Genomic DNA, 14,445 nt, shown 5'->3' on the forward strand with positions numbered 1-14,445 from the left:
CTACTTAAAAATATCTTTTCAATATTACTAATTTCAAGTACACAACCTGATGTACTCATTTTCACACCCTTCCATTTGCCTTGAAAGTAGAGCACAGGGATTTTGATGATGACTACTTGCAATTATTTGCAAAAGGCATCTTCTAACCTGTGGAGAAAGATGAGGAAGGGCAAAATCAGACAACAGTCTTCCTTTGTAGAATTAAAACACAGCTGCAATTACTAATATTGTGCCATAGATGTCATACTTCAATCCCTTCCCATCTTTCTATTTAACAATGCCACCCTTAGGATAATGATTCATTGTGTAAAGCTGTATAGAGAAAGTTGGGCCTATAAGTGCATCATATAATAAACTAGAAACAAAAATCTATTAGCTGAGCATCTGTCAATACAGAGGCAAGGGAAATCTAAAATTACAAACTCACCAGCACTTACTTGTGGCACATAACCAGAAATACATGTGAAATTAGCAATTCGTGGTTTTCCATTTATCAAAATATCTCCTGATAATCCATGTGGATCTTTCCTTGCAGCTAAGACATCTAATAACCTAAAAAGCATTACATATGTTGTGTGGTTTACTTCTTCCCTTCAGTAACAGCTACCAGCTTCAGATGCTCAGAGTAAAAATTCTGCATATCCTAAGTTTAACTGAAATCACACACACACACACACACACACACACACACATACACACACACACACACACACACACACACACACACACACACACACTCCTTTCTGTCCATTATGTGCTCAAATATAATCCAGAATTATAAATGTAAGATATTATCCATATGGCTTCCCCTCCCTGCGATATGACTTTGGGGACTCAAATAGGTAGTATGTTGCCATATTTTGAGAATTAGTACTGTGGGACAGTGGTCGTATACATTGTAAAGATTAGACACTTTTATTGGTTTAACAAAATGCTATTTGGCCAGTATCCAAGCAGTAAATATAGGTGGGACAACCAGAATATGAAAATTCTGGGAAAAGGAAAGGCTTAGTCTGCAGTCATCACCCAGACACAAAGGAAGCAAGATGAGAATGCCTCACTGATAAAAGAAACCAAGCCATGTGACTAACACAGGCAAAAATTATGAGTTAATTCAAGATACAAGAGTTAGTTAATAAAAGGCATGAGCCAATCACTATATAATTAATGTAGGTCTCTGTGTGATTCTTTGGGACTAAATAGCCTGTGGAACCTGGTGGGACAGACACCTCTGTCTACAAATGGTGCCAACGTGAGCAACTGTATCCACATAGAACCCAAGAGAAGCATTTCTAGACACAAAAGAACAGAGGTAAGCTTGACTTCTTGCTAGCAGTATTTTCTCTGGTAGGTTTTGTTTGCTAGAGGCAAGAGCATCTTATTTAAGAGAGTCTTCCTGACTCAGCTTTAGCTACAAAAATCTTGCAGCTCTTTTAAGAGGCCCCCACCACCAAAAATTAAATGGTGCTTATGAATAGCTAACAACATGCTTCTTGGTGGTGGCAGGAACCTTGAAACTCAATAGAGTTGTGGCAATAAATATGGCTCCCACCAATAACTATACCATAAAGTTAGACTCTCAGAAAGCTAAGGAATGGGGTGGATCTAGCCTTCAAAGCCACGGCACTAATACTAGTCAAACTGCTTAGCAAATTAAAGACTCATGTGATAAAAAAAAGATAAATATATAGCAAAAATAATTCAGACAGAAAAATTACAAGCCTCTAAATTGCTTACAGTGTGTTTAAAAATATATGTAGGCTTGGGAGAGAAAAGAAAAAGGATAAAATCTTAAAAAAAGAAAGAGAGTAGTGGGTGTGGGGGCACACACCTATAATTCCAGCACTTAAGAGGCAGAGGTAGGCAGATTTATGTGAGTTCAAGGACAGCCTGGTTTACAGAGTTAATTCCAGGACAGCCAAAGATACACAGATAAACCCTGACTCCAAAAAACAAAAATTAAGGATAAAAATAAAAGTAATAGAGTTTTTTTAAAAAAGCCATGGAAAGATGGAAAGTATACAGCGAATCTGAATACTGCAAGTTATTGTGTTGTCTTTGAATTGTTTGAATGCTGAGTAAGGAGCAACAGCTGCAAAAAGACATTTGATTATAAATGCTGCTGGATTAATCTAACCTATGTATTTTGAAAATGCCTTGACTTCAAAATTTAAGACAAAAGATAAGTTACTTTGGAGAAGAAGTTTTGCTTTGATTTCCATAGGAAATAAGAGGCTGTGGATTCATTCTGGGCTAAGAAAAATCAGATGTGATCAAGGACAACCCACTGTAAAATCTCCAAAGAAGCGAATGGCATAGATGATTCAACATTTCAGAGGACCTCTGTTGCATTTCCTCTTCGTTCTACATCCAAAACAGCCTCAAGACTGCTGGCTGAGATGATTACTCCTCACAAAATATTCCAGGTATGGCTTGACCATATTTGTAAATTTTCTCTAGGTCCCATAAGATTATTAGTGCCCCCAATCAGCAGGACATAGCCTAGAAAACAATGCCCACATTCCCCCCAAAATGGATTATGGATGTTTGTCTTTCTTTAAAATGTTGGTTACATGTTGTTATGATTAACAGTCAGGGAAAAAGCTAAACAAAGATTAGATTCAGAGTTCTTGTTTTAAAAAGAAAAAAGGGGAAGCACTGTGGGACAATGGTCTTGTACAATGTAAAGATTAGTCGCTTTTGTTGTTTTAAAAAAATGCTGATTGTGTAGTAGCCAGGCAGGAAATATAGGTAGGGCAACCAGAACAGTAGAATTCTGGGAAAAGGAAAGGCTCAGTCTGCATTTCCAGACATAGAGGAAGCAAGACGAGAATGCCTCACTGGTAAAAGTTACCAAGCAACGTGGCTAATATAGACAAGAATTATAGGTTACTTCAAAATGTAAGAGTTAATTAATGAGAAGCCTGAGCTCATAGGCCAATAACTTTATAATTAATGTAGATCTCTGTGTAATTCTTTGGGACTGAATGGCTGTGGGACTGGGTGGGACAGACACCTCTGTCAAAAAATTAGTCCTAGAGATGTTTTCTAGTATTCATAAAACTCCTTCTTCTCTCTAATTTTAATACTACCTCCTTGACTAAAAATAATAATATGACCCAACACCATATGCCAATCACTCTGTCATTTCCTAGCAGTAAAGTGATGTAGTAAGATTTCTGCTCTTAGTATAAAGTTAGAATGCACCCTCCTGCACGTTAACCACAGCACACGGAACCAGACTCACAAATACACACTCACAGATACACTCACGCAGTACTCAAATAACTCTTATAGGAGTGATTTTTACAGCACAGAAACTGGATACAAAGGGCTGTGTATGCTTTCCATTATACTCACAAAGATCTGCTCCCATCTTGAGGTCCCATAATTGCATTAAGGCCAGGTTTCATAATCCCACTGTAAACACAAAATCATACTGGTTGATTTTTCTATTTAAAAGAAATAATATTAGCTTAGGGTTTACACTGATTATGCTATTGAAGTTGGATGAAATTGTACACGAAAAATTAGCACAAACTCATAAAATTAAAACATTAATAGAAGCCTATTAGTCATAAAAGATGTCAATTGCTAGTGGAAACTCATAAGAAAATTGCCTCAGGTATCACAAAACTCCTGTTATTTATTGTTTAAGAACATGTCATTTTTGAAACATGGTGCATGCAAGTTCAGTGTTCCTTGAAGCAAGTAGCAGGTTTTCATGAAGATTACATTACACTATAGCCTTTCTGCATCAAATATATAACAGATTCTTGCTAAAGTTTGATAATCAGTATTTCATATAGCTCTGTTTGCTGCCTCACAAGAAACAAATGATTCATGGGATACCAGTAGCAGTGTCATTATTGTTAAATTAGAATGAAACCAAAATCAATGTTTCTTAAGTGGAAATCCAAACACTAGGAAGAAGCACTCAGAGGACAGGAGAGTATTGACAAGTTCAACACTGAAAACAAAAAAACAAAGAAAACACCACCTTAATCAAAATTAAAAAAAGCTAAATACACACCCACAAAATGATAATTTCCTTCCCTGATAAAGAGACTAGAATACACTCAGTTTAGAATTGGTAGACATTCCTCACATAAAGAACATTATTTATTGATGTATAGGTATAGTAAAACACAAATTATGTCTCAAAATACTGATTAATTTAGAGTAGTAAATATTCACATTGAAAAGGGTATATACTTTTTTTCTTATAGAAAATTTAGCTACAACAGACAGACATAATAATCTCAGGACACTTGCAGTCTGCTAACCTGGCATACCCAGCAGGGAACAATGAGGGACTCTGTATGCAACACAGTAGAAGGTGAAGACCAATGCTTAACGTTGGCCTCTGAAAGCCTTGTGCCACAGGTGTTGCATAGCATCCACACATCTGCACATGTGAACATGCACACAAATATACTTATACACACAAACAGATATATACACATACATAATACACTTTTTTATTTTATTTTATTTATTTATTTTTATTGAGAAAATGAGAAAAAAAAACAAGTTTCCACCTCCTCCCAGCCTCCCATTTCCCTCCCCCTCCTCCCATCCTTCTCCCCCTCCTCCCACTCTTCTCCCCCTCCCCCCACTCCTTTCCCCCTCCCTCTCCAGTCCAAAGAGCAGTCAGGGTTCCCTGCCCTGTGGTAAGTCCTAGGTCCTCCCCACTCCGTCCATATCTAGGAAGGTGAATATCCAAACTGGCTAGGCTCTCACAAAGCCAGCACATTGCATAGGATCAAAACCCCTTGCCATTGTCCTTGGCGTCTCATCAGCTCTCATTGTTTGCCATGTTCAGAGAGTCCAGTTTTATCCCATGCTTTTTCAGTCACAGTCTAGCTGGCCTTGGTGAGCTCCCAATAGATCAGCTCCACTGTCTCAGTGGGTGGGTGCACCCCTCGTGGTCCCGACTTCTTTGCTCATGTTCTCCCTCCTTCTGCTCCTCATTAGGACCTTAGGAGCTCAGTCCAGTGCTCCAGTGTGGATCTCTGTCTCTATCTCCATCCATCACCAGATGAAGGTTCTATGATGATATGCAAGATATTTGTCAGTATTGTTATAGGATAGGGTCATTTCAGGTTCCCTATCCCCAGCTGCCCAAGGAATTAACTGGGGGCCTCGGCTTGGGCACCTGGGAGCCACTCTAGGTTCAAGTCTCTTGCCAACCCTAAGGTGGTTCCCTTAACTAAGAATTGTGCTTCCATGCTCCCCTATCCAACCTTCCTTTATCCCAATCCTCATTTTTCCCCAAGTTCCCCCTTCCTCCCTTTCTCCCTTTTCTCTCCCCATCTCCCCTTACCCCCATCCCACCCCACCCCCAAGATCTCAATTTTCTCCCCGGCAACTTTGTCTACTTCCCATAGCCAAGAGGATAACTATATGTTTTTCCTTTGGTTCACGTTCTTACTTAGCTTCTTTAGGATCACCAATTGTAGGCTCCTTGTCCCTTATTTATGGCTAGAAACCAATTATGAGTGAGTACATCCCATATTCATCTTTTTGGGTCAGGAAACTAGACTTTAAAATGCTAATTAACCCAATTAAAAAATGGGGCACTGAACTGAACAGAGAATTCTCAGCAGAGGAAGTTCAAATGGCCAAAAGACACTTAAGGTCATGCTCAACCTCCTTAGCGATCAGGAAAATGCAAATCAAAACAACTTTGAGATATCATCTTACACCTGTCAGAATGGCTAAAATAAAAAAATCCAATGATAGCCTTTGCTGGAGAGGCTGTGGAGGAAGGGGTACACTCCTCCATTGCTGGTGGGAATGCAATCTTGTGCAACCACTTTGGAAATCAGTGTTTCGGTTTCTCAGGAAATTCGGGATCAACCTACCCCTGGACCCAGCAATACCACTCTTGGGAATATACCCAAGAGAGGCCCTATCATACAACAAAAGTATATGTTCAACTATGTTCATAGCAGTATTATTTGTAATAGCCAGAACCTGGAAACAACCTAGATGCCCTTCAATGGAAGAATGGATGAAGAAAGTGTGGAATATCTACACATTAGAGTACTATGCTGCAGTAAAAAACAATGACTTCTCGAATTTTGCATGCAAATAGATGTAAATAGAAAACACTATCCTGAGTGAGGTAATACATAATACACTTATATATACACATAACCAGATATATACGCATACACATATACACTTATACATACACATAAACATATATTCATACACAACAAACACAGTTTATAGATAACAGAGAAATTCTGTGTTTGCTGAAAAGTTGTCAATGTTGTGGTCTCTACATCATGCACATACCTGATATTTGATAGTCTTTCTACCACACGTGTTTTTTTTGCGAAATGCAAAGCCACTCTGAACTGTTTCCTGATAGCTGATGTTATGAAAACTTAGCACAGCCTCTCCAGTCAATGTGCGCGGATTACCGGTGTCCATTCCAGGAAGGTCATTGGGATTTCTTTCTATCATTGGGATTACAACAGGGTCATTATTGGAAGACATCCTGAGAGGTTCTTCCTTCCTGTAGAAGAAAAGGCAACAGCAAGTTGATGGCCCACACAAACATTATTACAAAGCACAGCACACTTAAGAACTGTTTAAACTATGTAATCATAGCCAGATCCCTTCCTGATGAACAGTACATTTGGCTGCATTTCCCTAAGGACCCAATGAGAAGCCTACAAAACTAAGTATACAGACTTCCCCTTAAATATGAAATTCCTAAGAAACAAACGGACCCTAGCGAGTAGAGTATAAATGATATTCATAATTCATAAAGAAACAGGACAACTGGTGAGGGAGGTCCTTCTGTCTATGTGTTACTTTTATTGGTTAATGAATAAAGAAACTGTATTGAGCCCATGATAAGGTAGAGAAGAACTAGGCAGGGAAAACTAAGCTGAATTTGGGAGGAAGAAGGATGAAGTCAGAGGGATGCCATGGAGCTGCCACTGGAGATAGACATGCTGAAACTTTGCTGGTAGGCCATGACCTTATAGTGATATACAGATTAGTAGAAATGGGTTAAATTAATATATATATCTTATATAAGGGAAAGGAAGGGAAAGAAGGGAGGGGAGGGGAGGGGAATAGGTGGGGAGGGGAAGGAAGGGAAGCCAAAAGAGAACAGGGAGAAGTTGTTGTGAGGGGTATTTGGAGGAAAATACCAATAAGAAACTAGCGCTAATGGGCTAAGCAGTGATTTAATTAATACAGTTTCTGTGTGATTATTTCAGGTCTAAGCTAGCCAGGTGGCCGGGAAACAACAAGTGGGACCTCCTCCAACAGACAACATATTAGGGGAAGATTTGTCTCACTTCAAAAGTATATTATGATTAATATAAGTTCAGAGACAGAATACATCACCACCCCTACCACATATCCTGAGTGTGCATGTGTTTGTGTGTGTGCATGTGTGTGTGTATTGCAATATGGGGTATAAAATAATAACAAGTTGGATTTGCACAGTGATCAGTAGAAATGTGTGACCGTTTCCAGCTTCAGACTGCACCTCTGGTCATCAGACATCTTCAGAAAGCCAAGCAGATGAAATGCTGACAACGACATCACTGTCACTGTAACAGGTAAGTTTAAATTCTATGAAGACTCAGAGTTTAGAATGAGAGGGATTAGGGACACCAAATCAGTAGATAAGCAGCTTAAGACTTCTAAGAAAAAGGAATATAAATGAAATATAAATGTCTCATTTGACAACTTATCAACATCTGCTTTAAAGTAAGACCTTTAGTGAACTGAGCTAATGAAACAGTTTAAAATACCGTCTTCAACACAGCCAGATTTCCTTTTTAATACCTGACATCTGTGCTTCAAGATCCAGAAGTCTTAGTATTTACAATTTCAGACAAACCAAACTATGGCTGTAAGCTCTGCCACATCATTGTGCTCTACTCAGACATGGCTGGAAGAATGAGAAACCTCTCTTGTTCACAGAATATCATCCAAAATTTCGATTATGAATTTCTAGGCATGTCAATAAACATAATTAAATATTCTTAAACTAAGAACGTAGAAAGAAGTTCACAAGTAATCCAGGTAATCCAGACCACAATTAGCAATCATTAATAATATGACAACTGATTGCTGCATTCAAAGATAGAAAGAAATTACAGATTTCTTATCACAAGACACAAAATCTATTTTTAAACCCATCATAATTAAAATTTCAATAAAGGCAACCACTTAAACACAGATTAACAAGGAGAAGGAGAGAAACTAACAACTGATACTGAAATAAAATCCATTCTAAGAATAATCATATGGAAAAAGATCTCCAAGTTGGAAAGAAAGAGCAACATGGGGGCATAAGGCATCTGCAGGACTTGACAAAAGAATATGAAGTTCCTATACAAGAACGCTGTGATGGCAATTGAGGCAGAAGACAACAGCACATAGAGAAACATGGGTCTGGGCCTGAGAGCACAGGTCAGTGCATGCTCAGCACATGTGAGGACAGGGAGCAACTCCAAGGTGAAACAGGCTGTGCTGGTGACCACAGGCTGGCAGGAGAGACCATTCTCATGAGACTTAAATCCAGCATAGGTATTTGTAAATGGACACTTCCTGTCCCAAGGGCTCAGAGGCTAAATATGAATTATAAATGCTCAATTGATTGCTCAGGCTTGTTACTAGCTAACTCTTTCACGTAAATTAACGCGTATTTCTATTTATGCTTTGCCATGTTGCTCATGACTTGTTACCTTATTTCTTACATGACCTGCTTGCTCAGCGGCTGACTGGCACCTTTCACGACTCTTGCCTGCTTCTTCCCATCATTCGCAGGTTGGCTTTCTTGCCTAACTTCCTGCCCGACTACTGGCCTGCCAAGCTTTTATTAACCAATGAGAATATTATATATACATAGTATAGAAATGGATTGTTCCACTGCAGTTATTTGACCTGACACTGTCTCCTCCTGCATGGCAGAGCAGTACTGGGGATAAACTCACTGAATCAATCACTGTCATGGGGATGTCATGTGGAAAACATGGATGGATACTTTGATGTCATCCACATGTCAGATTATTGAAGAACAATGCATTCATAATCTGCATCAAGTTTCTTGTCTTTCATTTCCCAGGCACTTTTGTTTCTTCTGAGGCTGTGGCTTTTGGCAAGTGTAAACTGGTTCCTTCTCATCCTAAAGACCAATATTGTCTCCCAGATCTCAGACTGCATTGAGCACACAATACAGTGTCACCCAAAAAGGCTTCAGGGGTGCAAGGGTTAAGGCAGAGCTGTGGAAGGGAAAACAGAGCTGATACACATGCAGCAGGGAGAGCTGTTCTGGAACAGGGTGGTCAGTAAATACTCAGATGGTTCAAGGCACAGAGTCAGTTCAAGATAGAGAGATGGTCACAGGGCAGATTGCGCCAAAGCACAGAACTGACTCCAGGCGTAAGGGGTCTGAACAAATGGGAGTTCAAGTGGGTCATTTCAATTAGGACTGATCATGTGAGCAGAAGTCCTAGGACAGACTTGAGTGTTTGTTGCCTTGTATCTGGTGATGCACACATCAGGTGGGCTGATGGTGGCTCAGTGGGTATGATCCAAGAGAGGGTACTGCAGCCATCATTGCTCTGGTGTTTAGGACAAGCACACAGGCTTGGTTTCCTGTACAAGTTCTTCAAACATTCATGGGTCTAAGTGTTTCTGGCTTGATATTTTTATAGACATGAATAATTAATTTCTGTTAATAAGTTATCTATCAATCTATATCTCACTGTCTGTGCTTGACACTTGCATACATAAGGTACTGATTTATTTTGCCTCAGAATTTGCTTCCGAAATGAAGCAAACCACTGCTGTATAAATGTATAAATGGAATCACTCAAGGCATGGCAACTCCTGTCCTGTATAAACAAAGGAACACAGATAGGCCCAACCCAAGTTCTACACACTCCGTCTCTAGCAGTGCTAGAACCAAAAGTTTCTATTCTGTGAGTTTGAGCTGTGTTGGGATCCAAAATTATCAAGCGGATGTCATGGTGCCCTGGATGCCCTGGTGGGTAGGCAGCCATGAGGGGCATGGAGGTGGGAGTGACTGAGACATACTCCTAGCTCAGGCAGTGGAAGGATGAGAATAGGCAGCCCTGCTTCCTATAACCAGGAATGTAGTGACATTTCATTTGCATTTAAATAAATAAAGCTTGTCTGAAGATCACAAAAGCAAAACAGTTAGTCACCGGCTCTTACCTCTACCTCAGCCTGAATGGTGAGCCTGCCTCCAGGAATCTCAAACTGAGACTGAGAACTGTCTCTTCCCATCTTATAATTCTCTCTAGTGCTATGATTAATGATGTGCACCACTACTGCCTAGTTTTTATGGCAAGCTACTGTGGCTACTGAAATTAAAGGTGTGTGCCATTGCTGCCTGAAATGGGAGGCTGGCCAGTGTAGCTCTTTTACGTTTCAGATCTTCAGGCAACAAATGAAATGCCACTACATGGGTATAACATGGCTCCTCTGGATGACTGCAGAGCCTGAGAGTTCTAAGCAGGTGGCTGCCAGATTTTTTCATTTCTGAAACTTTCTCATGGTTCAATTTGTGCACAGCAGATATTGGATGAGAACTTATAACCAGAGTAAATTAATTACTCAATTTCCACAGCTTCTTATTTATTGCATGGGGTTTGCTGCTGGATAGGATCTGAGGATGCTTAAGCAAACAGCTCAGCTCCCAGGACTTCTCTCCATTGCAGAACTCCATGCTGTGTTTTCATTCTCACTTTCCTCAAAGCATCTGGTTTTCATGACAAATAAGTGTTACCTGGACCACAGCCCACAAAGACCTCTATGGCCAGAAGTGAAGAAGAATCTACAAAGATGGGAGCTTTAGTAGGAATGGTTCTCTGGTACATAGTGACTTTAATCTCTTCCTCACTATCTTATTCTCCTTTTCTTTTTCTGACCTTACTTCCTGTACATTGTTGTTATTCATGATGTTGTTGTTTATTTGAGATGTAGTTTCTCTTTGTAGCCCTGCCTGACACTGGAACTCACTCTGTAGATCATGCTGACCTTGAACTCAGAGATCCACCTGCCTCTCCCTCCCAAATGCTTAGGACATTTAAGAAAGCGGGCTGAGCAACTAGTAGGCTATGTTTCTTCAAGGTCTCTGATTCAGCTCTTGCCTGAGTTCCCACCTGACTTCTTTTCTTTCAGTGATAGTTTGTGATGTGGAAGTGAAAGACAAACCTTTTCCTCCCCAAGTAGCTTGTGGTCACGATGTTTTATCATAGCAATAAAAAAAATTACCAGTGAGCCAGCAAACATCTAAGATGAGAGATAAAGAAAAGATCATATAGCAATTTGAAACTCAAACAGAAAAGCAAAAGATGAAGAGAAGCCCACCAAATTATAGGATTTCATTCAGTACAAACATTTTAACACTAACCTAAATATAAATAGTCTCAACTCTGGAGTAAAAGATGCAACTGGCAGGCTGAAGTGAAAGCAGAAAATAATAACCAATTGTTTATTGAAGCAGGAAGCTCAACTAGCTGGTCACGCGTGTGAAGACTGAGAGTGGAAGGATGGAAAACAGCATTTTAAACAAACAGACTGGAAAGCTGTACTACTACCTGACAAAGCAGATATCCAGTCAAAGTTAGGAAGAATAAAGATAATTGTAAATTAATAATTTGAACACGCCATCACAAACTTTTAACAAATCAATAGGGTAATTTCTTGTATTCTATCAGATCATAATGGAATTGTAGAAAAAGTCAACCGCAAGAGAAAGTACAGAAAAACACGGAGACTCAACACTGTGTTGTATGCAAGCATGGTTCAGCATATGCAAATTGATAAAAGAAATTCAGTACATAACATGATCAAGGATAATAATTATATTATAATCTCAATAGATGGAGGAAATCTTTGAAAACTAAACTCGTTCTTGATTACAAACTAGGAAGAAAAAACTCACACCTACACACAAGAAAGGGCACTGTGATAATCCTACCAACGGCAATATACTGAATAGGGAAAAACTTAAATTAATTTCTCTAAATACAGGATAGAGACAAGAGTGACCATCTCTTAAGTTTTATTTAATATAGAGCTTGGATCATCAGAGAAATATGATGAGAGAAGAAAAAGATACAAACAAAAAAGGAAGAATTACCCTATTTGTGGATAAAATGCTTATATATTGAAAATTCCACAGGCTGGCAGAGCACTTGCCTAACATGTGCAAGGCTCAGGATTTGATCCTCTGAACTACATACCAAGAAAAGGGCTCTGAAAACTATCCAAGGTCCAGCAAGAGGTTTCTGCAGGTAAACGTACTGCCTACACAGGATTGGCCATCTGAGTTCAATCCAAGAACGCCATGGAAAGGGGACTACAGTGGCATGCCTTTGTGATCCCAACATAGGAGATCTCCTGGAAGCTGAGGGGCCAGCTACCCTGGAGCACCCAGCATGGAACAAAGTACAGGAGAGATCACCTGAACAAGTTGGAAGAAAAGAACTGACTCTCAAAAGTTATCCTGTGATCTCCACACACATTGAATCTACCCATAACACACCTTGATGCTCACCGCCCCGCGTGCACACACACTGAAAGTACCCAGAGAAGCAGTGGGAAAGCATATCTGGATCAAATAAGCAGAGTGCATTATGGAAATATGTTTGCACACCTCTGAATATTCCCATAACCACACAACTGTGCACTGTAAGTCCGTGAGGTGTGTGATGCTAATTATACTATAGAAAGTCGTTCCTGCTCGCCCATACTCACTGCTGTCAGATGCAGGGGAAGAAGAGCAACCCAGGTTGCTGCTCAGCTTGTCCTCAGCCTCTGCCTGAAACAGGAACTTCAAGGAAGTAAGGTGAGCTTGGGCAGCACCAGAAAAGAAGAGTGGAGCTAGCGCCACCTAGTGGTCAATCGAGATTCTCATGTACAACGTTGTCCTGGCGCCTCAGGTCCACACCAAGCCCTAGATGAGTCCACCATCAGTTGGACCGTGGGGAGGCAGCCGCGGGAAGAGATAAAAAGGAAACCAAAGGTGTCTGTCTTTCCTTCTTTCTTAATAGACTGACGGTCGGGGTGATAACTAGGAGATTATATGGTTAACCCAGAAAGGGAAAAACGGGGTCAGTACAGCCAAGGGTATGGCTTGTTAAATGTCCAGGTTGTTCATATAAATTGACTTATAATTTCATTTTATATATGAAGAGACCAATTGAGAAATAATTCACTATTAAAGACTGTAATCCCTATAACTAAGAGCCTGAGACAGGAGGATTTGGGGTTTGGGTGCCTGGGCTAAATATCAAACTCTATCCCTAAAGAAGAAGAGATGGGAGAGGGAACTAAGTGCAAACTGTTAACCTTCAGCCAGTGTGTGCAGTATAGGACACTTGACGGACCAGAGAGCTAATTTTGAAAAGTAAGTCAGCTTCATACTCTATCAGTCTTTTCTTTTTAACATTCTAGCAAGAATTAAGGAGGGTAACAAATGCCCTCCACCCTCCAACCGAGGAGCTATAAATTGTAGACACTGCCAGGAGAGAAAAACCTGCTTTTCTTCAGAAATGCTGTCCATAGTATGTTGACTATTCAGGGGATTATCCTCCTCCAGTGTGTTCATGGGAAGCCCTGACTGGACTCTGCGTTATTGAAGAAGGGGCGGGAGAGGAATAGAGAAGAAGGGAAGGCTGGAGCTGGGAGGGAAAGAGAGGTTGGGAAAAAAGTTGCTGGGAGGGGGACTTCCGGTGGAATGCTGAAATAAAGTAGCAGTGGTATGAATAAAATACACAATATGTATGAAGTTCTCAAAATTACCAAAGAATAAAAGTTCTAAAAGTTTTTATGAAGATAACTCTTATTGGAATACAAGATACATACAGAGAAGGTACAGGCTAGGCAGTGGCCCAAATCCGTCAGCATGAGGACCTGAGTTCAGATCCCAGCACCAGCACCAGGAAAAGAGCCTGAGTGTGGGAGGGGGACGCAGGGCATCCCTGGGGATGGAGGATCAGCTTTTCTAGATAATTAGAAAGTCCTGGTTCATTCCTCAGGAACAGTGTGAGTGAGAGAAAAACACTCTTGTTGACCTCCACAGGTATGCACACCTGTATACAGCCACACATACACACAAAAAGTGTAAAAATATCTGACTAGAGAGATTGAGGTATACTTTCAGTATGACACACTTGTTTTTTGTAAAACTCAGATTTTTTTCTGAACATGTAGAGTACTTCAAAATGCAGAATAGGAGCATACACCTATAATCTCAGACACTCCACCTGAGGTCCAAGCTTTGCAAGTTGAAGGACAACCTATGCTACATAGAGGTTACTGGCCAGCCTGGGCTACAAAGTGAAACTGTTTCTGCCCTCTATCTTGAAAAAAGAGCAGAAAAGAAAGAGACTAGAGAGAAAAATGGGAAAGGTCAGAGGTGTGAGAGAG

At 40.2% G+C, this 14,445-nt stretch overlaps 1 protein-coding gene across 1 annotated transcript in view; it reads right to left on the reverse strand.

Moving 5' to 3' along the window:
• LOC121440939 (ATP-binding cassette sub-family G member 3-like) overlaps nucleotides 1–12,830 on the reverse strand; it is a 64,671-nt gene extending 51,841 nt beyond the window's left edge. The window contains 5 exon segments of the mRNA XM_041641977.1: nucleotides 438–552; nucleotides 3,361–3,420; nucleotides 6,307–6,344; nucleotides 6,346–6,529; nucleotides 12,772–12,830. Of these exon segments, the coding sequence (XP_041497911.1) occupies nucleotides 438–552; nucleotides 3,361–3,420; nucleotides 6,307–6,344; nucleotides 6,346–6,510 (378 nt within the window). The 5' untranslated portion in view covers nucleotides 6,511–6,529; nucleotides 12,772–12,830.
• Nucleotides 12,831–14,445: the final 1,615 nt, after the last annotated feature.

Source organism: Microtus oregoni, unplaced genomic scaffold, assembly GCF_018167655.1.
Source record: "Microtus oregoni isolate MIOR12 unplaced genomic scaffold, Mior012 000072F_ref0000427, whole genome shotgun sequence".
NCBI classification, from domain to species: Eukaryota; Metazoa; Chordata; class Mammalia; order Rodentia; family Cricetidae; genus Microtus; species Microtus oregoni.